The sequence below is a fragment of the Pogona vitticeps genome, chromosome 3 (assembly GCF_051106095.1).
Source record: "Pogona vitticeps strain Pit_001003342236 chromosome 3, PviZW2.1, whole genome shotgun sequence".
Lineage (NCBI taxonomy): Eukaryota > Metazoa > Chordata > Lepidosauria > Squamata > Agamidae > Pogona > Pogona vitticeps.
Window position 1 is genome coordinate 56,816,588 of NC_135785.1, and position 25,644 is coordinate 56,842,231.

The 25,644-nt window shown below is 41.1% G+C and overlaps 1 protein-coding gene across 4 annotated transcripts in view; it reads right to left on the reverse strand.

Annotated features, from left to right (window-relative positions):
* Positions 1–902: 902 nt before the first annotated feature.
* The window catches only part of COL17A1 (collagen type XVII alpha 1 chain), an 89,787-nt gene continuing 65,045 nt past the window's right edge, over positions 903–25,644 (reverse strand). For 3 of the 4 annotated variants that reach the window (XM_072995584.2, XM_072995587.2, XM_072995583.2), the window contains 16 exons: positions 24,641–24,667; positions 24,507–24,545; positions 24,072–24,140; positions 23,913–23,954; positions 22,646–22,759; positions 18,261–18,392; positions 16,901–16,984; positions 14,145–14,282; positions 12,678–12,767; positions 11,543–11,647; positions 8,909–9,070; positions 6,386–6,823; positions 4,835–4,975; positions 4,469–4,531; positions 3,322–3,393; positions 903–2,850 (listed from right to left, as the gene is read on the reverse strand). In XM_072995584.2, coding sequence (XP_072851685.2) covers positions 2,801–2,850; positions 3,322–3,393; positions 4,469–4,531; positions 4,835–4,975; positions 6,386–6,823; positions 8,909–9,070; positions 11,543–11,647; positions 12,678–12,767; positions 14,145–14,282; positions 16,901–16,984; positions 18,261–18,392; positions 22,646–22,759; positions 23,913–23,954; positions 24,072–24,140; positions 24,507–24,545; positions 24,641–24,667 — 1,766 coding nt within the window. In that variant the 3' untranslated portion in view covers positions 903–2,800. The remainder of the gene's footprint in view (positions 2,851–3,321; positions 3,394–4,468; positions 4,532–4,834; positions 4,976–6,385; positions 6,824–8,908; positions 9,071–11,542; positions 11,648–12,677; positions 12,768–14,144; positions 14,283–16,900; positions 16,985–18,260; positions 18,393–22,645; positions 22,760–23,912; positions 23,955–24,071; positions 24,141–24,506; positions 24,546–24,640; positions 24,668–25,644) is intronic. The other variant, XM_072995585.2, reaches the window with a different exon arrangement.

Consider the following 25,644-nt stretch of genomic DNA (forward strand, 5'->3'; position numbering starts at 1 on the left):
AGTGGGTTCTCTGTTACCTGTGGGCATTTCCTTATTCGGAGACACAAGAGAAGATTCTGAAGTGTTCAATAAAGAATTTTTATTAACAAAACTATTTGTAACTTCTTTGTTATTAACATTGGAACTATGAACAGATAACTGGGGAGGAGAATTCTCCCAAAACCATAACGGATTTTTCTTCATTTAAACCCTTTAATAGTTAGTTGTTGTTTTCTTCTCTTTTTCCGTCGCCAATCTCAGAAAGTTGTTGTGAACTGCGCAGAGAGTCCCGCAACAGGGATGGCGGGCCTACTCTCCCTCTCTCAAGGTTTTTTTCTCTACTTCTGGGGGTACATGGTGTACCATTCGAGCAGGACTCTGTTTCTTCAGATAAACCAACACGGTCCATTCTTCGGGACTTAGACCGGGGATGATGGGTCTCACTTTGTTGGCTCTGCAGTCTTCAGCTTCTCCCTCTATCAGATCATGAGCAAACCTCTTCACAGGAACTGAAAAGGCTTGGGCATCTCTAACTGATCCTCCTGACTCGCTTTCTTTAAATGCGGTTACTTTCTTAGTTTCTCTAGAGATTGCTCCCTCTTTGGTGGTCAGGAATATATCTATCTGCTCCCTCTCTCGGTACACCTTCCTTCTTGCTCCTGCCTCAGCTCCTTCTAACGGCTTCAACTGCCTCTCTCTCCCGCCCATTCCATCCTCTCAAGCTCTTTCTATTCTGCCCGCGCAACCTTCCTCTATCTCCTCAGCTCATTCCTTTGCTTTGGGTTTTACTGATATCTCTGATTCTACAACAATTACATGAGGGGACGGCTCACTGCTTGTTGTTTCTTTATACTCTTCCTTACACAAGGATATAGTGAAACACCAGGCAACACAGTCCTTACCACAGGATCCGAAAGAATGAAAAATGTTTAAAGCAACTTTATTTTTAAAAATGTGGACATCTCATTAACATACAGCTGGTTTAAATACGCAGGAAACTGTTTCATATGTTAGAAAGACATTCTGTTCACTAGCATGCTTGTTACCCGATCTTATAACAGAAAGCCAATATGTGAATTACAGGATATGCATCTTGTTCTACATGAGCATTTAGAACTAGGACTTGACAAAAGCTGGAGTTCCTTTATCATAGATCTTGACCGTTATTACAAGTTGAGAAAAGCACTTATGTGCATGCAATGGTTTGTACGTAATAGGGTAGCAAGATGTTGCCCTGTCTTGTGTCACAAACTGCTTCTGAAAGTTGCACAATTGAGTAGCACAAGTTCACCAAAGTGTGTAAGTTGTTAAAAAAAGTATGGAGCCTTACTGAAGTAGTGTGGTTTTCTGACTTGTGGCCTATGTCCAGCAATTCCACTATAGACCTCATTGCACTGGAGAAAGATTTGAGTACAATTATGGATTTTTATTTATGTGTGAGTCACCAGCTTTTGTAGAATTTAGCCTGTTCTGATACTAATTTTCCTAATGGTGTGTTGGGTTGAGTTGTGCTGAATTCTGCATTTTTGTTATCAGTTATGGTAAGGCCTGATTTTATGGCAAATGGAGACACTGAGTTCTATTGAGCAGTCATTTTGAAAAGTTATCTGTACCCCAACATTTTTGAAGTTACAGTGGTTGAAAACTTAAAAGTTCCAAAGCATCCAGCGTAAATGTAAAATTGCAGCTTTTGCTATTAAAATGTTACTTAATACTCAGTAAGTATGGGATCAGTACATATTCACAGATCCTACTTAAGCTAAGCTGTTTGGATCAGCCTTTATTAGTGTTGCAATATATTTATGGCATTTGTACTGTGTTCTGAATCTGGAAGACTGATCATGTATTCGCTACAGGTGCTTTAAGTGATTGAAGATGCTCATTAAAACTGGTCACTTTAAGGAGGTCCTCAATGTAAACAAGCAGCAGATGGAAGATGGCGGTTCAAAATCTGTGTGCTTCTGAAGAGGCAGATACTGAGCTCAATATGGGGAACATGCTACTACGCTTAATATTATTTTCTGTACTGTTAGTCTGCTTAAACTAATCCTGGCTATGTCCATTTGCCGTATTATTGTTGTGTCTGGTTCCTGCTGAAGTGAGACCAGAGTATGAACAAGCTCTAATTTGGACGCTCTTTATTCGAACGGCACTTCTAATTCAATAAAACAAACAAACCATGGAACACATAAAAAACTCCATTTCTAACAAAAGTGCTTAAATACTAATAGGCCCCAAATCCTTCACATTTTTGCAATGCAATTAATAATAAAGTGTTTTCTTTAAAGCTCAGCCCATAGTTATGCATCCTGCTAGCACTTGTCACTTGCTTTGGTTTTCTAAAACCCAGATCCTTTGTTATAAGGCTATAGGTAAGCTACCACATAACCTCTCAATCCAACCTATCTCATTTTACGCTCGTTAGTGTTTGTAGTGGTTTGGTTTCTACTAAAGACTTTTCAATCCAATCTTCTTCTGAGAAAGCTGAGTTAGGATAGGGTATCACCTAGATAATAAGTGAATCTTTCAAGGCCATGTTGATGTAAAATCCTCTGACCTAGATGAGGGTTGTATCTGGGTCCAATCCATGTCTGATAACAACAAGCAAAGGAGCAGGTAGTGGGATACGTGGAAGCCACCCTAGTTCTAAATGTAAGATTACATGTTAAGTAAATCATTGATTTGCCAGATATCAAACATAAGTGGTGGAGTGGTGGTTTCTTGGTACAAGCCACTAAAATTAGAGCTTTTATCTTTGCTGCTTTAGGAAGAACAGCCACAAACCACTGAAGAAGCTTCTGCCCTAATTTCTCTTCATAGCTTAGACTCCTATGCTTCTTCTCTTCCTTTGACCAGCATATACTCTTTCACCTGAGGGACAGAGAATCAGAGACAGAAAGTTTATCTTACAGAGAAACTGTAAGGTGGATCACTGCCCTACTATGAGAGAGATACTTGGGTGTTTGTTTGTTTTTTGTAACTACAGAAATCCAGGTATTATGTTCTGAGTTTTGGGATGGGAGGGGGGAACAATCAGCTTGTTACTTGAAAGCAATGTACATATCTGAATTTTATAACATCTAAAGCCCCCCGTGCTTTGTCTCAAGAAAAGGAACTGAGGATTACATCCTTTCATTCATCTCTGGCCACTGCCTAGGCTAATATGGATCTCTGAAGGGGAAGAAAAGTTACCCACAAGAAATGAAGGCAGTACAGATTAGAAGACCAGGACTGGACTATGAAGAAAGTGAACTTCTCATGCTTGGGCCTGCATTCTACCTCCCTGTTGTGGCTCTAGTAGAATTCCCAAAGTGTTTTCCTCTTAGGGGATAGGATATGTACCTTTTTCACCCTTTTCACCTTTTGGGCCTCTTGGTCCTTGGCGACCTGGTGGGCCCATTGGTCCAGGATCACCTGAAAGAAAAAAGAAGGCCTTTAACTCATAACTCTCTGGTTGTTAGTTCGAAAATGTTCAAGTGCAAAGCAGTCTGGCTCCTCCAGCCAAAAGATGGAGAGCTGGCTTCATCCATTTTTCTCCCTCCTCAAAGACTTCATGTTATATTTCAGGAATCCTCTCACAGAATATGTTCTAGTAACATGTCTTGTTTTAGCAGACATAGCCATTATACAAAAAAACCTTGTTCATATGGTTGAACCAATCCTTGAAGGTAACGCACAACACTTTATTTTTTGTGGAATGGGACACAACTTTCTGCACACATGTAACAATGAAGCCATGACACTCTCACATGTTCTCTGCTACACTTTTAAACAGCAGTTGATTGGGAGACACATATGCAATATGGCTGTAACTTCATAATCAACCATGCTGGCAACAATTTTGCCTTGCCTGGTCTGCTTCTGTATAAGGAATAGGGAATGTGTGGGCTTTCAGCTGATGTTAATGGCACTTCCTGACGTGCCTCACCAATGGCCAGGCTGTCAGTCAACTTCGTTTAATTTACAAACAAAAATAATATTTCAGGCATCCAAATTAGCATTTTGGAGTGCTTATGACCAATTGCTCTAATAGGAAACTTTGGTGGTGAATGCTGGCAAGATTGGAAACCAAACAGGGCCACTAAGAAACCAGAGACAGTAATGCTCAAGAAAATCCTGAGGCTTTAAAAAACCACCACCACCCCGACACACACCTTCATTTCAGAAGGCACATAGCCCAATGGAGAGTGAGCATGCTCAGTAGCCAAGCAATATTGAGTGTCAGTTGAGAAAGTGACACAGAAAATGGGGAGAGGGGCAAGGAAAGGGAGTGTCCTGGGGGAGGACATAAATTAAACCTGGAACCCTGTTAGCAAATGAAGATATATTCTGCTGCCAATCCCTGTATCTACTGAAATTGTTGATGCAGCTTCAGTAGGTTACCTTTTAGTATGGCTAAATAGAAGGTGGTACTTGGAGGAGGGGAGAATCCACCTTTTGCTTTCTGGGGATTCTCAAAGGTTGACAAGCACAGTATCCCACTGCTTACCTTTGGGACCTGGGAATCCCATTTCTCCTTTCTGCCCAGGTGGTCCTGGAATCGTTCCATAAGCTATAAAGGAAAAATAAAAAATCAAATTTCAGCATATCTGGAGATCTGCTTATTATTTGTAATTACAAGAAATATTGTGGGTTACCAAACATGAATGTTCCAAAGGGAGACCAGTATCCTTAAAACTGATATCTGTATTTAGCAGCAATGAATGAGGAGAGGAACTACATATGCTATCCTTTCCCCAAAGGGCGTAAATCCAATTTGTTGCAAAGCCTCATTCTACTATTTAGCTAGACCACCCAGTAAAACTACAGCTGCAAGAAGTGGCATGTAATATGCTGAAACCGAGATGTCACTTACTTCTGAAGAAATCCATGAGGTCTGCTGTGACATTGCCGTAGGAGGCAAAGACCTTGCTGATGCCTGGGATGCCTGGTGGACCTGGAGGCCCAGGCGGTCCTTGCACAGCGTAAGTCATCATGTCCTGGAGTAGCCCTCGGCCTGGAAAGTTTGGACAAAGTCAAAATGGAAGACATGAAGACAGAAAGCAACTCATATTTCCTGTTCTCTGATCGGAACTGAAACGAGTATCTCGGTTCTACAAATGAGCAAACTGCATAAAGAGCTGGCAAAAGGCTCGCCTTTCTCTTATGAGAAAGATGTGGCATTTTTCTCCTCCGCTTGTGTAAGGCATTGTTAAAACTCTAGGAAAAGATTCAGCACAAAATTAATGCAGTGCCCTGCTTGGTATGGACACTTATTAAATGCCTACTCTGGGACATTGCCATCAGGTTTGGCAATTATGGGGGTGTTTTTTTTAAAAAAATATCTCATCAAGCAAATGAATTACATGAGATTAGTTACTGTTCCAAGAAGACAGGATCCTGTTCCTGGGAGTGCCCAAGTCTTCAAGTTTACAAAAGACCAAGTAGTAAAAAGTAGATACCACATTCTAAAGAAACATTTCCCAACTGTGCCTATGTACTTCAAAAAAGCTTTCCAATGAATGCCCATTGTTACTGCAGACATTGACCCTGGGATCTATGGTGAATATCTGCTGCACTCTGAGAAATTACATAAAGTTCTGCAAAAAAATGGGGTGGTGGTGGAATGTTCTCCTATGTTTCTTTGAAAATCATGCTATATCATGCAACAGCTCTTGCACTTCGTCCAGAAGTAACAACCATACTCCAGTGAAGCCCAAAATCTGCTTCCTATTGGCATGCAACCACCAGGAAATAAAGTCCAACTGCTGGAGTTCATGTGCTTAAGATCCACATGTTTGGTTTTAATTTCCAGGGACACTTAATTAAATTTTCCATGTTCCAGGGTTTCCCAGCCCTGAGGAATAATTTTAACAGATTCAGCTCTGCATGTCAGCCATTTAGTGGGTTTCTTCAAAGAACCGTCTGATGTGTGTTGACTGCTTGGACCAACCTGTCCAAAATCCATGTACATAGACTTCTAATCATGGGAATCTGTCATGATGTGCAGAGTGTAGCCTCCCAATTCCTAGGTAAAACGAAGCACAGTGCTGAATGGTTGCCTGCATCGGTCTTTTGTAAACTGGAAGACTTGTATTGAACTATCAGTCTGATAGCATTGGAAAACAGAGTTTCTTTCCAGTTGAAAGAGCCATGTGTTTCAAAATTGTGAGCTCCAGAGTTTGCAGAAGCTAATTAAAAAGCATGGTGACCACAAACAAGGCAATATCTTTATATACAGTATGTGCTTCTTTACTGACACGTCAAAGTCTGAGCATTTTACAAGATGATATTGGGTAGGTTTTTGTTTTTTTTAAAGGAATGGTATTGAGTAGTAGGCATAATATATTTGCTTGTTCTGCTCTATACTACAGCTATCTGCTCACAGAATTTTACATGGCATGGAATAAAATATGGGCATACTTACTCTGTATATTTTCAGACACTCTGGCTGCCAACTCATTGTAATCCAATGACCCAGATAATGATCCACTATAGGAGGCTCCTACACCACTTGATCTCATCTGTGATCCATCTGTTCCAAGTGATCCACCAAAAGAGCCACCTGCTCCCATAGCTGCACCATAAGATCCATCTGTTCCAAGCGATCCACCGTAAGAGCCACCTGCTCCAAGTGATCCACCATAAGATCCATCTGCTCCAAGGGATGCCCCATATTCACCATTGCTTCCCAATGAACTGCTGTATGAGCCGCCTCTGGCTAGCGATGCATCATAGGTTCTGCTCGAACTCACAGACCTGCCGTATTCTGAATTTAGAGACCCCGCAAAAGATTCAGCCATAAAGTTGCCAGGTGGTCCTGGAGGTCCAGGAGGTCCTCTAATGAAGCCACGTACATCATCACCTACAAAATACAACAGTGGGCATTAATGGAACTAGGCCAGTTGTTACTGGACTCTGGCAATAGGTAACTGTGCAGGGATGCAGAAGCTTGCACAGGATGCAAATAAAAATTATTGATGATACTGAAGGTAACTGTAATGAAAAATCCGCAGCAGCAGGAAACAGTCAGAACTATAAAGCCATCTACAGCATGGTAGTAACCTCTATCAGAAATCTACTTGGCTATAGTAGACTGTTGATAAGCACTGTGCAATGGTCCACAATAGCTCATTTACTTCCATTTGTTGCCTTGCCTTCTTTGCTCCAGCAGGGATTGGCCATACAAGATGGGCCGTCTGCGCTGGATGTTTATTATTAAGAGACTACTATTTTTGATAAGTACTTCACTTTTTCTTAATGTTACACAGATCTGGTCTTATATTATTGCATTTTTAATATTTTCATTCCACTGTAAACTACACTTTGTAAACAGCAATATGTAAATCTGAATGGATATGATCCACTTAAGCACCTGGTGGTGAAAACCATCAGATTCTGAAGGAATTGGGGTGTGTTTGGGTTTTCTCTCCAGTCATTTGTGTTTCGGTATATTAAATTATGATTAATATTTGCAAGTCTTGGAACTCATGCAATAAAGCAGGATGATTTCTGTAACACATCACTTTGTATTATAGAAATACAAAGTGATGGGCATAGCTGTCATTTAAAAAAATCATGTTTTTTGGAAACTTTTTAAAAAAGCCAAAACAGACTGAGGTGAAAGTGAGGTTAAGACTCTGTTCGCTGAGTTGTCATTCTCATTTTTCATCACTCTTTGTTAAAGAAACACAATTTTTAAAAAAGTATCTTCCACAGGCATGACAGGCCAAAGAGATCAACCAGAAAAGAAATGGTACCACCTTAAAACAAAGCCATAATGCAGTAAGTACTTTCATTTTTTCAACAGATCTTTCAGTCCAGGCGAACAGCTGAAGTACAGTGGTGCCTCGCTTAACGAGTGCCTCGTTTAGCGATGAATTTGCATAATGATGTGTTTTTTTAGAAAATAATATGCACCGTATAACGATGTTTCCTATGGGCGATTTTTGCTCAGCGAAGTTTGGGACCATGCTTCGCATAACGAATGCGATTTTAGGTCCCCTGCTTCACTTAACGATGTTTCTTTTTTCAATTTAAAAAGTGTCTTGGGTCAAAAACGGTTCTAAATGCTTGGATTCGTTAGAGGACCCCCTACATGTGCAAACCTGATTTGGCTTTGATCTGACTTTTCGTTAATTTATGGTGAATTTTTTTTTTCGGCCCATAGGAACCAATGGACCTGTCAAAATCTGACAGCTCCATGCTTTCCTATGGGGGAGAAAACAATTCACCATAAACTAACGAAAGTTCAGATCAAAGCCAAATCAGGTTTGCACACGACTTCGGGGGTCCTCTAACGAACCCAAGCATTTAGAACAGTTTCTGAGTCTTTGTTAATTTTTTGTGAATTTTTTCTTCCCCCATAGGAAACAATGGAGCTGTCAGATTTTGACAGCTGTCAAAAGTTGGGGGGAAAAATTCACCATAAATTAACAAAAAGTCAGATCAAAGCCAAATTACCTTTTGCATCCGTTTTAGAGGGTGCAGAAGCTAATCCAAGCATTTAAAACCATTTTTGACCCTTTTATGACACACTTAAATTTGCAAAAGTTGACTTCTCAAAGCCATTGAAATGTATTGAGTCGGCTTCAATACATTCCAATGGAGGAAACATTGTATTGTTTAACAATGTTTCCTATGGGTTTTTTCGCTTAAGAACGGCAATCCGTGCCTATTGGAATGGATTAACCGGTTTCCAATGCATTCCTATGGAAAATGGTGTTTCACATAACGATGTTTCACATAATGTTTTTTTTTTGGAACCAATTAAAATCGTTATGCGAGGCACCACTGTATGTATTTATCAGCTGCTAGAAAACATCTGTAAGATCAGTCATAGGCAGAGTGCCAAGGTGAATCCCAGACTTGAAATTTCAGGATGATCAATAGCTAGTTACAGCAGACAACACTGTAGGTATCAGAGAGAGAGAGAGAGAGAGAGACTTACTAGTAAGGTATTGGATCAATTCACTCCTGAACTGGTCAGTCCAAACACCTCCACCATCAGAAATAAGGCCAGTTCCAGAGAAGCCAGGTGGTCCTGGGGGTCCCTGGGGACCTGGGGGGCCAGGGGGGCCGGGAGGTCCAGAAAGTGAGGAATATCCCACACCTTATAGGGAAAAGAAGCCAAAGAAACTGTTCTGGTCATCAGTGACACATCCAGTTAAGCTTATACTTGTTTAACAACCAGAGCCTTAACTTTTTCTTCACATTCATATTTTATATTTTCATTCCTTTTGTTTTCCCTAGGTTTTAATGGATGCTTTGCCCAGAAATAAATCTCACTGTGTTTAGCAAGGCATAATAATAATCGTATGCCATCATTTTCACCTTTGGGAACCCTTTTCAAGATTTTCTAGGCAGAGAATATGCAAAAGTGGTTTACCATTCCCTTCTTCTGAGGGTAGGTCACTTGAAGTATTATTGCATACAATGACAAATACCTTCCATAAAGATGCACTAGTAAGGCTGACACTGGATCCATTTCAGTTGGGCTTCATGGCATGGAGATGGCATTGGTCACCCTGTTGGATGACCTACCTAGGGAGGCCATCAGGGACAAAACGTCCTTGTTGGTTCTCCTTGATATCTCAGCTGCCTTTGATACCGTCGACCACGGTATGCTCCTGGAAAGGCTCTCCAAGGTGGGGATCAGTGGCCTTGCTCTTGCTTGGCTCTGGTCCTTCTTGGAGAATTGGCTCCAGAGAGTTCAGCTTGGGGAAAATGTATCGGCCCCTGGTCCCTCAATTGCAGGGTATTGCAGGGTTCGATCATCTCCCCAATGCTATTTAACATATATATGAAGCTGCTGGGGGGGGGGTTCATCAGAGGATGTGGAGCTTTGTGTCACCAATATGCTGATGACACCCAGCTCTACATTTACTTTGTTCCATCTGAAGTGGATGCTGTTCCATACCTTGAGCACTGCCTGGAGACCGTCCTACAATGGATGCAGTCGACTGAACTGAGGTTGATCCCAGACAAGACGGAGGTCTTGTGGGTGGGCACTTGTGATGTTAGTGGTTTGGGGAACTCCCTCTTTTTTGGGGGAGCAACTCTCACTGCAAAGAATGTGGTTCACAGTCTGGGGGTCCATCTTGACCTGGTGCTTACCATGGAGACCCAGGTAGCGCTCGTGTTTCAGTCCGCCCACTTAAATCTATACATGGGGGTTCCTTTGAGACTGATGTGAAAGCTTCAAATGGTCCTGAATACGGCGGCCAGCCTGTTAACTGAGGTGAAAAGATTCCACCATATTTCACCCACCCTGGCCACCTTGCTCTGGCTACTTATTCACTTCCACATCAATTTAAAGGTCTTGACTATTACATACAGAGCCCTAAATGGCTTAAGCCCTCAATACTTGGCAGAACGCCTTCTTCCGCCTATTTCTGCCTGCATCACCCACTCCAATCAGGCTAGGTGGCTGAGGGGTCTAATGCCGAGAGAGGTCCGAAGGGAAAAAACTAAAAATCAGGCCTTCTTGGCAGTGGTCCCTCATCTCTGGAACAATTTACCTGTAGAGATTCGCCTGGCCCCCTCACTGAAGACATGGCTATAGAGGCAGGGTTTCCCTACAGCCATCACCCAGCCTATCTTTCTTTTTTCCTTTTCCTTTTTCTCCCCACATCTTGGATTCTACTGTTAATTTGGGTCTTATTCTTAGTACATTTATGCTTTTATAGTTTATTTTTTATATTTTGTGTAAACTGCCCAGAGTAGACATGTTCTCGATGGGCGGTATATATGTTTAATAAAATAAATAAAATAAATGTATCTAGCAGTGGCTGAAATTTTTACATTGGCCAACTCCGATATTCCCAAGTCTGCCTGAAGACAAAGATATCCACACTGTGAGTATTCCAGCATTTTCTCATTTTTTAAAAAAAATTACTGGGTAAGACCAGCAGAATTTTGGACCCATTGATAAAGTCATTAGGCTACTATATTTCCAATACCTATTTCTGTGGATTAAATCACCTGGAATTCATTATTATAGGTGTCACTGGATTATTATGCAAATAATTCATTGGCTGTGTACTCCTGTTACTTAGTGTAAGAAAATTCGTAATTTTCATCCCATTCCTAACCAGCAAAAACGAAGTCTTAGGGACATCTGCAGTTCTTAGGGATGCACACACATGCGTGCACCAAGCCAGTGTAAGCAGAGGGGAACTTTTAATTCACCATCTACAAATGGACTGAAAATTACAATTTTTCTAACACTAAGCAACAGAAATTTAGCTCATGTTTATAAATATAGTTATTCAAAAGGCTCTGCAATTTCCCACCACTTCTCTCTCTAACCCTAGAAAGAACTCAGGCACAAATTGCAATATATATCTATCCCTTCCTCCTCCTCCTCTCCTTCTCTCAAGTAGTCTGTCACAGGATATGATTTTTCATCACCTACGTATCTTACCATCTAACAAGCTTTGTTTTCTGATTGGTCATTGGAAGGTAAGATGGGGATATGCAAGTCAGATTACTGAGGTAAATCTTTCTGAGAAATTCCCCTCAACATCTTATTTGATCCCCAGATCCCTATGAACACAAGCAAAGAGGATGAAAATGTACTCACTTTGGAGGTAGGCAGCAATACCTTCTGCAGTGAGGGTGGAGCTGCCTGGTATTCCTGGTGGGCCCGGGGGACCAGGTGGGCCTACAATGCCACTAAATTCGGAAGCTGGGGGGGGGGATAGCAAAATATATGAAGAAGGCACTGTTACAATATGCACTCCCCTTTCCCCTTTTTGCCAGCCCCTTTCACCAAAACAGAATTGCCACCAGCTACACAAAAGGCAGAAGGACTTCTCTGTCTCAGTGAGGCATGTGTAGGAGGAAATGATGACTGGAAGAATCTGCTGCTTTGGCATTAAGAACCACTGAATAGGAGCCACTCTCTTAGATTCACCAAACTATATTGGGGCTATTGTGGAATGTATTAAAAACCGGCTAAAGGCAGCTACAGTACAAGCATATGCAATCTGCTTGCAGTGTTATAGCTCATTCACATGTCACCTACAGTATTTTGCCCTGACATTCCTCCATTTCCCAACTTTCTCTGAATGCAGTTACTCAGTTTAACCTCTGCAGTTACTCAGTTTAACCTCTGTCTTGTTTTCTGTGAACGCAGTGGCACTAAACCTTTCTCTTTGTTCTTCACTGAGTAAAGCAAAAAGCATGCTGTTTATATACTGCCCCATAGCACTTAAAACACTCTCCGGGTGGTTTACAAGTAAAATTTACAGGTTACCCTTTGCCTCCCCGGCAAGCTGGGTACTTATTTTACTGACCTCGGAAGGATAGAAGGCTGAGTCAACCTTGAGCCAGCTACCTGAGATTGAACCCCAGGTTCTGAGCACAGTTTTGGCTACAGTGCCACAGTTTAACCACTGCGCCATGAGGCTCATATGATTCTATGAGTAAAATATATGTGCTGCATTTCCAACCCTTCTGAACATCTGAACAAGATGGACCTATCAGTGACAAACCCAAACTGGATGACAATGCACCAGGAGATCTAGCTGGCAAATCTGACATAAGACAGCTTTACATACACAATCTACAGAAGTTTGTTAATATCACAATCTCAGAGTGTTGCTATTCTGGACTACTTTAGTCAGGATTCTGGGAGTTGTAGTCCAAACTATAACCTCCCCCAAACCTGGTTAATACACATAAACCTCCCAAATGACTTGGATCAGAAAGATTACCTTGGAGTAATGCAAGGATTTCTTCGTAAGATGTTCCAGGTAAACCAGGGGGACCTGGAGGGCCAGTAAGCCCAATGGTCATGCCTGAACCTACAACATTAACAGACATTTTAAAATAAAAATACAAATAGGAAATATTTAATAGATATTGAAACAAAATACAGAAAAGGAGATTATTTACCAGCCACATAATTCACAGTTTGACAGCCAGGTCTTGGCACAATGCTAACAAAATGTATAGGTGCACAGTATCTGTTGACTGATATTTTCTTCCATTGTATAACCAGGAAGAAACTACTTTCAGCCATATCCAGGTATCAGCGCAAGGCAGTGTCCATCTGGAAATACCCTTTTACTTCAGCCAGAGATTGGAAAACCTATGCTGACTGGGTAAGGTGGGGAAATAAAGCTTTAAAGAAAAGGCAACTCTTCCAGTTTCTGACTTTAGCACTGTGCCTGATTTGAGCCTGATTTTCCTTGTGGAAAGAACATCTTAAGTTCTGAAGCTTAGATTGCTTGGCAACTGGGAGAATTTGAAAATCCTGACTCTTCTCATTCTGTAGCCAGGAAAAGTTAAGATGATTATGCCTTTCTGTCTGATCACTGCTAGATTGCTTCTGAGCAGGTTCTGATCAGTAATAAAATGTACAGATCTTTTTTAATTTTTACCCAAATTACTGTACTGAAGTTGATAATGTAACAAAAATGGCTTCTTGAGATAACTTCTGTGAAATAGGTCTGATCTGAAAACAGTCCTATAGATTATGGCTGTTTACAAACCCATTTTATGAATGCCTCTTAAAAATCACAATGTTTCACAGTCCTAAATACCTGAAATCATTAAAATATACTTTAGATGGGAATCAACATCGTGGAAAATGAACATTGGATCCAAATTTAGCCATACCTGGAGCAGAACCATTGACTAATATAAATCCTGCTTATTTCAGAGGGTCTACTCCATGACTATGTCTTGATTCAACCTTGTAAATATAGTATCACCAATCTGCACCCGTACCATATGATGACTCATGTGTTGTTCTGATGCTACAAGTCATCCTGTAGTGCTTCAGTAAAGTAGCACAGGCCAGAAAGAGTCTACCATAGTCATATAGACAAACTGGTATCACACATAGTTATAGAGTAGAAGTGCATTGGTTGAGAAATGGTGAACATTCCAACGCTGGAGGCATTCAAGAGAAAATTGGGCCACCATCTGTCAGATCTGCTTTCATTTAGATTCCTGTCTTGAGCCAGGGGTTGGACTCTATCGTCTTATAGGCCTTTCCCAACTCTATTATTTTATGATTCTATGAGAGCTGGTTATACTATAAATATTTCTAAACTGGTTGCAACTGACAAGCGGTATAAAATAGTCAGTTTGCCCTTCATGGTACTTCATTGGGCAAATCAATCAACAAACAGCTATGCATAATGAAATGACTAGTCATAAAAAAGAACAAGTACTTGTCATATAGTTGATCACCCTTCTTGTCAATTCATCATAGTCCAGTGATACAGATAAACCATCTCCTCCCAGTCCAGGTGGCCCAGGGGGTCCTGGGGGACCTTGGGGTCCAGTGAGATATGCCCGGACATCCTCTCCTGAGAAATGATTAAAAAAACGTTTAAAAAACATTATATTTGACATTTATGCTTTGTTGTTTTTTCCAGAGGTACAACAGAAATAATGGCTAGAATCAGCACTGGTGTTTCTGGCCATTACTTCTGTAGAAACCAGTGTTATCATTTTTAATTTATGAAAATGCTTTCTCCACTCACTCTAGGATGCTGTACAGTACTTACAAGCCATCTAGTTGGCACCAAGTAAAGCAATAAAGATACAATCTCTATTGCATGAGGCAGCTTCTTCCAGTTTCATATTTCCAACAGATTTATTTTAGTAGAAGAGAATGAGCCACATGCAGTCATGTGAAAAGAAAGTACATCCTTTTTGAATTCTGTGGTTTTACATATCAGTCAGTATACAATACAAATCTTCTGGTCCTTAGCTGGTCTGAAAATTAGGTAAATACAATTTCAGATGAATAACAACACATGACATCTTATGTGTCATGATTTATTTTACAAAAATAAAGCTAAAATGGAGAAGCCATATGTGAAAAACTAAGTACATCTTACTACAGTGGACCCTCTACTTACGGAATTAATCTGTATTGGAACAGTGGCTGCAGGCTGAAAAGTCTGTAGGTCGAGTCTCCATTGACCTACAATGCATTGAAAACCGATTAATCCATAACCGTCTGTTTTTGTTCCATTTTTGTTCCATTTTTGTTTTTTTCTGGTCTGCAGGTCGATTCTCAGGCTGCAAGTCGAACCTAAATTTTGCAGCCAGAGAAGTCTGTAACTTAAAAAGTCTGTAAGTCCAGCCATCTGTAAGTCGAGGGTCCACTGTATTCAGTATCTTGTAGAATCACCTTTAGCAGCAACAACTCGAAAGTAATTGTTTTCTGTATAACTATCAGTCTCTCACATCATTGTAGAGGAATTTTGGTCCAGTCTTCTTTATAACATTTCTTCATTGAGGTTTGCGGGCATTTGTTTATGCACAACTCTCCTAAGGTCCTGCCACAACATTCCAATCAGGTTGAACTCTGGACTTTGACTGGGCCATTGCAACAAGTTGATACTTTTCTTTTTCAGACATTGTGTTACATATCTGCTGGTATGCTTGGGATCATTGTCCTTGTTGCATGACCCAATACCAGCCAAACTTTAGCTGTTGGAAAGATGGCCTCACAATTGACTCTAGAATACTTTAGTCTACAGAGGAATTCATGGTTGACTGCAAGGTGTCCAGGTCCTGGGGATGCAAAACAAGCCCAAAACATCACGCCTCCACCACCATGATTGACAGTTGGTATGAGGTGTTTGTGCTGACATGCTGCGTTTGGTTTTTGCCAAATGTGGCATTATGCACTGTGGCCACACATCTCCACTTCGGTCTTGTCTGTCCAAAGGGCATTGTTCCAGAAGTCTTGTGGTTTGTTCAGATGCAATTTTGCAAACCTAAGCCATGCTGTCATTCTTTTTAAAGAGAAGAGGCTTTCTCCAGGTAACCCTTCCAAACAAACCATACTTCTTCAGTCTTTTTCTAATTGCACTGTCATGAGCGTTAACATTTTACATGTTAACTGAGGCCTGTGGAATCTAAGGTGTAGCTCTTGGGGTTTTAGCAGTTTCTCTGCGCATTAGATGGTCTGACCGTGGGGTGAATTTGCTTGGACATCCACTCCTGGGAGATTGGCAACTGTCTTGAATATTTTCCTCATTGCAGAATGATGGACTTTAAATTGTTTGGAAATGGCCTTATAACTTTTCCCAGATTGTTGGGCACCAACAATTGCTTCTCTATGATTATTGCTGATGTGGTTCCTCCTTGGCATTGTGTTGACACACACTTGAATGCTCCAGACCAGCAAACTACTAAAACTTTGACTTTTATAGAGGAAATCTCCCTTGCTGATGATCAGTTACTCAAAGGCATACTGTATAGTTAGCAGCACCTGGCTGCTACTTAGCCTCTTAATTCCCATGGAAGCAGTCAGGGTGCACTTGTTTTTTCACACATGGCTTCTCCATTTTGGCTTTATTTCTGTTAAATAAATCATGACATGGTGTAGTATGTCATGTGTTGTTGTTCATCAGAGGTTGTATTTACCTAATTTTCAGACCTGCTAAGGATTAGATTATTTTTATTATGTCCTGATATGTAAAACCATAGAATTCAAAGAGGGTGTACTTTCTATTTCACATGACTGTTTATATAACAGTATGTATCAACCGCAATGTATTTTCTAGTTATGAGATATGGTTGCTACCACCCAGGATACAGCCATGGCCAAATAGAGCTGAGAACTGCAATGATTACCCCATTGTTCCCTCTTGTTCAGAACACAAAACGTAGTCATTTAAAGCAAGTCAAGAGAAAGTTTATAACCTTAATATGTTTTTACCCACTGGGCATCTCCTATCTTTTCTCCTTTTCTCTCTTTTTTGTAGTTTGCTATCAAAATTTCCCAGGGTGATTCACTACCAAAATCTGGCAGTGTGTTTTGAGGATTGGGAGGCTTAAAAAAGCCCTAAGAAAGGGGCCATAAGCCATCCATTTCCTATCCCCACTATAGAGACACTTAAAATTCCTATCTCCCTGAGTAGGAGAGTCTTGCATACCACTCCATCTTTGGGCAGTATCTACTTACTCTGCAACATGGCAAGAAGATTGTCATAAGTAAATGCAGTTGAGGATATAGAAGAGGAAGATATCCCAAATGAGGAACCTGAAGCTAGAAGGAAGACAATAGTCAGAAACATATCACATAACCCAAGCAACTGAAGCCCAATAGGAAAATCCCCAGTATAAGAAAATAAGTAATTGGTTGCTTCTGGAGGCATGTTGCTTAAAAACATGACATCACAATATATTAATACATTAAACAATCACATTAAAACAGCCTACCAGGGATGTTGGCAAGACTCTTTGGGCCTGAGTCCCAAGTCTAAATCCCTATTAAAAGCTCTTTTTTTCCAAGAAAAAAGAGAGAGGGTGGGTGGGTTCCAAGTCACGAGTTGAGTCCCAGTCATTGAAGAAGAAAAAACAGAGTTGTGTATGAACCAAGTCACCAGTGCAACTTCATGCTGACTTCACAGCGAGTCCCATGACTCAAGACCCCCATCCCCACTGTCCACTTTGTGAAAACACTGGTAGTTCTGCATAAACAGTCGATCAGTGGCATTGGGATGTTCTTTCTTTGGCAACCAACTCCTAACATCTACCATAAAAGGTCTATTACTCCACTCAGTGGTATGATTCCATAGTACAAGGGTAGGGAGAAGGTAGACCAGAACCTACTGCTATATCTCCAGGTGCTGTGCAAGAGATCTACAAGTGTTTCTGACTCTCAGCTGGCTGACAAGACTCCCCCCCCCCCACTTTCAATTGGGTTTCTAAAATGAAAAGACCTGGGGAAGAAAAACAGAAGTGGTGTTTTGGTTGAAAGCTTTGTTCTAATCATAAGGCATATGTGCAGAGGCACTAAATGTCTTAATTCTGTAAAGGATGTATGTGTCCTAAATAATTGTTTTTTTTATTTTACTCTAATTGGTAGTTCCTAAGGATTTGGTAACAAAACAGAAAACACACCCCTGAAGTCTGATGTCTACAATACCTATCCCATACTATGTATTATTGGCACACATCTATATTTTTCAGAATTATGAGACCAGGCAATACAAACTTGGTTTTGGATACCTTGACACACACATGCCAACAAAACATATACAAGCAACCAAAAACATTTGCCTGGTAAAGAATGGGACCACCATAAAATGGGAATTTTTAAGCTGAAGACCCATCCCTGAGTAAACCTCTAACACATAAAAATTGAATAGTGAAAGGTAAAGGCCCTTCACAGTGGAAATGCTCAGAAATAGACATGCTTCTCACAAAAGGAAATACTTATGTTCTATTTCCCCTTAAACTATGGTCCCATGAGTAAATATCAAAACTTAACTGTAAAAAAGGAAGCCTGGAATGCGAAAGGAAAGGGAGCCTGTACTTACTGGATATGTAGTTCATAACACGGCGGGCCAACTCATCATAATCCAAAGATTCAATCCCAATGGTGATTCCAGGAGATCCTGGAGGACCAGGTGGGCCTTGTGGTCCAATTAGATAACGCCCAATACTGTCACCTAATCAAGCAGAGGAGTAAGAAGTTAAATCTCTACAGAAATGGACGACTGTTGTTATTTCATGATTTTTTCCTTCTCTTCTGTAACTCTACTGTGTCAACCAGTGAAATAAAAAAAGTTTTGATAACATTCTATTGCCACTTGGAAGCTCTCAAGGAAAACTTTGGAATCCAGAGTGTCCTATTTGTTCAGTGCTTAGTTTACATAGGATATAAATCTAAGTCAGCTTTCGCCAGCATAGAGTCTGCAACCTTGTTGAATATTGCTGGTGCACGGCTTCTCTCACCCCAGATAATTGGCTGATGGGAATTGTAGTGCAAAACATCTGGAGGGTACCACATTGAGGAAGGCTGGCCTAGCTTCACTCCCTTGTTAAGCCAAGAATCATATTGCAATTAATTCACCCAGTCTTTCCCCAGTTGGATATGTTGGCCATGCTGATCGGGGATGGTGAGGATTGGAGTCTAACACACCTGTAGGGTTTCAATTTGGGAAAGACTGTCTTTATTAGGTAGGTATTTTTATTCCCTAGGGATGCGGTGGCGCTGCAGGCTAAACCGCAGAAGCCTGTGTGATGCAAGGTCAGAAGACCAGCAGTTGTAAGATCGAATCCACGCGGTGGAGTGAGCTCCCATCGCTTGTCCCAGCTCCTGCCAACCTAGCAGTTCGAAAGCATGTAAATGCGAGTAGATAAATAGGTACCATCTCGATGGGAAGGTAATAGAACACTAGTCACACTGGCCAAACGCTGGCTCTACGGCTTGGAGAGAGGGATGAGCACCGCACCCTAGAGTTGGACACAACTGGACTAAATGTTAAGGGGAACCTTTATCTTTTTTATTTTTATTCCATAGCTGCTATGTGACACCTTTGCAAATGTGAGTGACACCAGCACTTGTAATTAAGAGCATCTTAGGGATGGGGTAAATTAGAAATGCCCAACATCCTGGCCATCCGGCTACTACTCAGTATAACAGACTATACTGGGCTGCCAGGGTGTATGTTCACCCCCCCATGCTTAAATGCTGCTGCTTTTCCATGCTTGTGCATGGGTAGTTTGCAATAAGTAGGGGTGCCAGTCTAAGTCGCACTGGCCATGTGACCATGGAAAGATTGTCTTCGGGCAAAACGCTGGCTCTATGGCTTGAAGAGCGGGATGAGCGCCACCCCCTAGAGTCGGACACGACTGGACAAAAATTGTCAAGGGGAACCTTTACCTTTACCTTTTAGGGGTGCCAGGTTAGCAACATCTCATTCCCTGAGTTTTCAGGGTTGAATCCCAAGATCTAGGCAAACATTTCACACAGACCCATCAGCAACGAATGCAGGTGCTATGTGTGGGTGACAGATAACCAACCCTTAAAGGTCTGGATGTGAATTCCAGTAGTAGCAGTGTGTAAGGTAATGAGACAGAAAAGAGTACTTCTTGAAACTGTGAGAACAAAATGTAAAACCCAGGCTCCAAAATTTCAGGGCTAAAACCTGAGGCTGGGTGAATGGACTCCAAAAATCAAGCCTCACAGCTAAAATCAAAAGAAACAAAGATATTAAAAAAAGCAGCCAGAGCTGCTTTTCAGTGGTGCAAAATCACTAGTTATTTGTTGTCTAACATGACACTTCCAAACATGCTCATATGTTGTTGTCCATGAATGCAAGGAAGCATTCAGATATGGCTCTGTCTTGAATAATAAAGGTAATATAGAATTAACAATAGAACAAATTCTATGGTGAGCATTGAAAAAAAAAGTGCCAAATAGACAAAACCATTTATTTCTTACTTGTGAAAATATACTTGATATACTTAATATAATTTGTCAATTTAAATAATGGATAAATTAGTTATCTAAAAAGTGTAATTTAGTCTTCTGTATTTTATTTGGAGTTACACAGGCATCCCAGTACATAAGGAAATGTAGAAAACCTTACAAGGAAAGATCCTGGCAGCCCAAGCAAGAACGGATCACTAATTTAAAAAGAAAAGAGGGCCATGCTTTAAGAGAGAAACCTGAGAGCAACTCTTTTCTTTGTTTCACATGTTCAGAGGAGGACCAGGCATGCCAAGCCTGGGAGAACAGGGCTGTGGCTTTGAATTTGTGTAAGGCAACTAAGAGCCAGTCAACAGATTGCCAAGAAAGAGATGGTAACTGAGGAGCCATAAATATGTACTGTGCAACCTGAGAATGCAACTATGGGGTCAACTGCCTGAATGCCGTTTCCTGTTTGAAAGGACGACAGCATTCCTGAGAAGCAGAAATTGATTATGAAGAGACTTAGGGTGCGCTTATACTATGAAAATGAATTAGGAGATGGTTATGGGGTTTTAAGTCATGTGGTAGATACATAGGGTTTTTTTTGGGGGGGGGCTTGGTCTGTGCAACCTATTGGTCAAAGTTTTAATCTGTTTTTAAATGGTGTTGTATATCAGTAACTGGAAGGACAGATCCTGAAGCTGAGGCTCAAGTACTTTGGCCATCTCATGAGAAGAGAAGACTCTCTGGAAAAGACCCTGATGTTGGGAAAGTGTGAAGGAAAGAGAAGGGGATGACAGAGGATGAGATGGTCGGACAGCGTCACCGAAGCTACCAACATGACTTTGACCAAACTCCGGGAGGCAGTGGAAGACAGGAGGGCCTGGCATTCTCTGGCCCATGGGGTCACGAAGCGTAGGACACGACGTAACTACTAAACAACAATAACATATCAGTCAGGGGGGCTACATCGACTTTTAGAATGATTGCATTTGAGGCTTTATCCTGTGCCCACCTGCCCTCACACTGTCTGTCTCTTACCGCCACTGCTGCTGTAGTTATTTTAAATATTTTTTGATTTCTTGCAATCTGGTATAAAGCTAGTTCAGTATTACAAAGAAAAAACATTTAAACAGAGGTTTCCTAGCAGCCCAATACATGCACAGAGACAGACAGACAGACACAGGATGAAAAAGAGAGGAAGTGACAGAATCCCCAGCAGAGCTGGTGAAAGGAAAGACACACAAGTGAGTGGCAAAGGGAAACTATCTAGAGAAATTGACAAGACCTGCAGCTTCTAGGCTTTTGAAAGAGGATATCTTGCCCCCTGCTGCAGCCCAGAACGTATGATCCTGGCATCCATTACTTGACAAACCCCATGGACACAGTTTACACTGACTGAGGCATTCACATATGCCAAAACGAATAAAGATAAATAGAATGTCAGAGTGGCACAATTTCATCAGCGTCTGTTGCAAAAGCTCCTTGTTCCAGTCTGAGCAAGTCAAGTAAATTAGGCAGAGACAATACTTCTACCAACTAAGTCTATTTACAAATATACTGTATACAGCAACAGCAGCATTGCAGTCCACAACCATATACGTTAACCAAAAGAGAGAAAATCATTATACAGTACAGTCTTATATATACTTTCACTGTCCAATCAGTTCTCAGAGACATCACAGAATCTTAACCTTTAAGACGTGTATTCTAGTTTCCTTGCCAGGCACACCTGCTGACACTTTGTACATGATCTCTATGTTTATGTCTGTAACATTCAGATTCCATTTTATTGGCTTATTTTATATAGCCTGACATAGAGTTCACAAGTGATTTAACATAAACAACCTTATTGCAGCCAAGTAAAATATCTCATTTTTCAACCAAAACCACGCTTCTCAGACCAAAATAAATAAATAAATAAATCTGCTCTTCCTTGCGTGTCATGTGATCAGACTTTTAAACATTGATTTCAAGCATGCTAAACCTGATTCAAAAGCAGTGTGTTCCACCCCCCCCCTTGTGCAACCAAGCTCTTAGCAGGGTCATTCTCTGACTTTATTGCATGACCGGGAGGCTTTTAAGTGGGCGAGGGATACTGTTCTAAAATATGAACCCTATCATGCAAGGATGGACACCTTTTGGGGGAAATTGGGGGCTGCTCCATGTCATACCCAGAATTTTCAGCTCCCCTGCCCAACCACCTGCACTGGGGGAGGGTCACACAATTGCAGTCCCAGAAACTGTAAGGACTACAATCAGCCATTCTGGCCATTTTGCACACCAAACGACTGTTTTAGACCACCACCACCCCAAATTCCTCTTTTTCCCCCTAAAACAAAAGTGAACTTACTTTGGATTTTGAAAAAACTTAAATCAGGTATTGGGGATGGATTTGAAATGGGCTTAGTGACAGCACTTTGTCCACCCATGGCTTAAAGGGTGAAAAATGCACAATCCTGTGAAAGCAAAGCAAGGCCAACAGAGGCACTTCTGTGTACTTACTCTGAAGGTACTCCGAGACATACTGTTCAATCTCTCGCCTTGAACTCATCCCTTGCCCTGGTGGGCCTGGTGGGCCTGGAGGACCAGGAGGGCCCTGAACACTTCTTGATCCAGCTGCACAAGTAAAATGAATGTGATTACCACCAGAGCAAATTTGATGAGACAAAAATCCTTTTAAATAAGTACAATGTATTGACAGAGTGCGAGAGTCTTCTGACCGGCATATTCTGGAGTTTTTGTATTCTTCTATCTGCAGCCACTCTGTGCAAATAATATCCACCAACAAATTGAACAACTTGAAATTCTTCCTGTTTAACCTCTTGCGAGATTCTTTTCCATGGAACTGCTAGTGGCAGTTACACCATAAAAGTTATTTATTATAGCTTTTGTGCTGTTGTATTCAAATTCTGGAAAATATAGCATGTAAACAATAACTAACAATGACTAACTGTGGGGGTGTGTGTTTCAATTTAACGGACAGCCTTCCCTGACAAGAATTGTATAGAGCAGTGTTTATATGCTTCAACCTAGTAAATGCCAAGCTTTTAATTTGTTTGCCAATGAAGGAGGCTCACAACATGTGTCCCCCTCCCAATGTTGTTCAGCTGCAGCCACCCATCATCCCTTATCTTTGGCTATGCTAGTTGGGGCAGTCAAACAACATCTGGAGGACCACACACTGTCTTCCCCAGTTTATAGTCATACAGTGGGGTCTTGACTTAAGAACGGCTTGAGTTAAGAACATTTTGACTTAAGAACCACTCTCTTAGGAAAATATTGACTTGACTTACATATTTAGATTTGAGTTAAGAACTGAAAAAAGACCACGTGGGAGGCAGGGAAAGTGCAAAATTTGAACTTTCAGTTAACTGTTGGCCAGTGAAAAGGGTGCCTGTCTGCTTCCTCACTCCTTCCAGCGTTTAGAGAGTGGATTGGGAGACAGTCTTCAGACTGCCTGGTACTGTACTGCCTGGACTGTATTTTCCCTGCCTTCCCTGAACCTTTCTTGACCTAAGAAAAAAAAAGAAACAAAATATCCCCCTCTAGTGGTCGAAGGCAGAATAGCAGCTTCCCATTAGTTTCTATGGACGGAAAAGAGCAGATACGGATCAAATGGTTTTCAATGCATTCCTATGGGAAATGCAGATTTGACCTGAGAACTTTTTGACTTGAGAACCGCCTTCCAATACGGATTAAGTTCTCAAGTCAAGACCCTACTGTACTCAAATGTACAATTTTTAATGCACTTTCAGTAGGATTCTCTTACCTCCACCAGGAATGCCAGGGGCTCCTGGTACACCAGCATCACCTAAAGGAAATAAGAGAAACATATTTTGGTCATATGTGGCAGATTTGATCCCAGAATTACAGAAACACATAGCTTCTCACCATCAAGACATGCAAAAAACAGCTCTTGCTCACACACCTTTGTCTCCTTTGGGTCCTGGTGGGCCAGGAAGCCCAGGTGGTCCTTGTACAGCAACGCCAGCACCTGCTAGTAGATACAGCAAAAGAATGAGAGGTAACTGAAAATGAATCAGAGGGTACTATTACTATAAATGAATACTGTTTTATTAAGTACACCTAAGATGATGTATACAAAGCAAATGATGGAAACTGCATACACAACATACACACATTTGAAACACATGCCATACAATAACAGCCCACTTTTACAAGAATCAGAATTGGCCAGATTGTCCTGGCATTAACCAACCTAGCTTTACAAACTGCATTTATAGGGTTACAGGCCTGTAACACTTCACCTCATAATAAGCCCCTTTCAAATCAAAGGGCATTCTGAATAGGCATGGATAGTCGTGGAAAGACCCAGGAAGGAAAGGAATGCATGTCGACTTACCTGCAGAAATTCCTGGAAGACCTGGCTGACCTGGTTCACCTGTAGGAAACATGACAAGTCATATGATTTAATTTACTTCAATACATCAAATGCTCCTGATTCCCATAGTGGGGGGAAAGAATCATTATTGTTACCTGTGAATCCTCGTGGACCAGGTAGACCTGAAGAAAAGAAAAGCAATTAGATCTGTAGTATCTGTGAGGATGGAGAACAGGAACACCTTGGGTGCTCCCCCCTCTGGCTAGAGGAGCAGGCTAAAAAAAAGCACCTTTACTGGTAGATGTGCTGGATAAGCTGCAACTTCCAGAATCCCCCGGTCAGCATGTTGAATAGATTCTGGAAGTCAAAATCCCAAAAGCTAGCTTTTCCTAACTTTGTGCGATGTCAACAATGTTATTTTTTTTCTTTGTGGTCAATGGTAAACTGTAAAATGGTTTGAGTACAGAAAACGCCTTGTTTATATTTTACCACACATCCTGACTCAATACTATGCATTAACCTTGCATTATGCATATTCGGAAGTCTTCCTGCAATGCTGCATCTGTATTAGAATCTGTTTCTGTCAAACAAGCAGAGACTCTTGTCTGTGTTGTGAGTCTGCCTCATGCTGCTGATAGATATTATAACTGCTTCTGAAGAAAGGAGGAAAGTTTTCTCTCCAGCAGAAAAAGTTGTATAAGCTCCTCAAGTGCAGCCCTGTAAGAAGTCATTCTGGAAACTACTGCAGATTAACAGAATAATGACTGAAAAACACTGTAGTAGCTCAGCCCTAGCTAAAATTTAGCATTCAAGATTTGCTGCTTCTGTTTGTTTCCTGCTGTGTCACTACCTGAATAACAACACGAAGTAACTTAGATATTTTAATGCCTTCAGAGAAATGCAAGATTACATTCATTTAGGGTGTGGCTATATTGACATTACAATGTGGGAAATGTTTCTGGATTGGAATAGGTCCGATCTCTGTCTTTTTTCTTCTTCTGTTGACCATTACATAAAAGCCACTGTGGATTAGACCAGACTTTCCCCTCCCCAATCCATCGCTTTTTCCTCTGTCACTGGGCCCTTTCCTGTTGTGGAATTGAATGCCTTTGCATCAATTCAGATGGTGCAATCGCTTAAGCCTATATAGAAGGTTTTT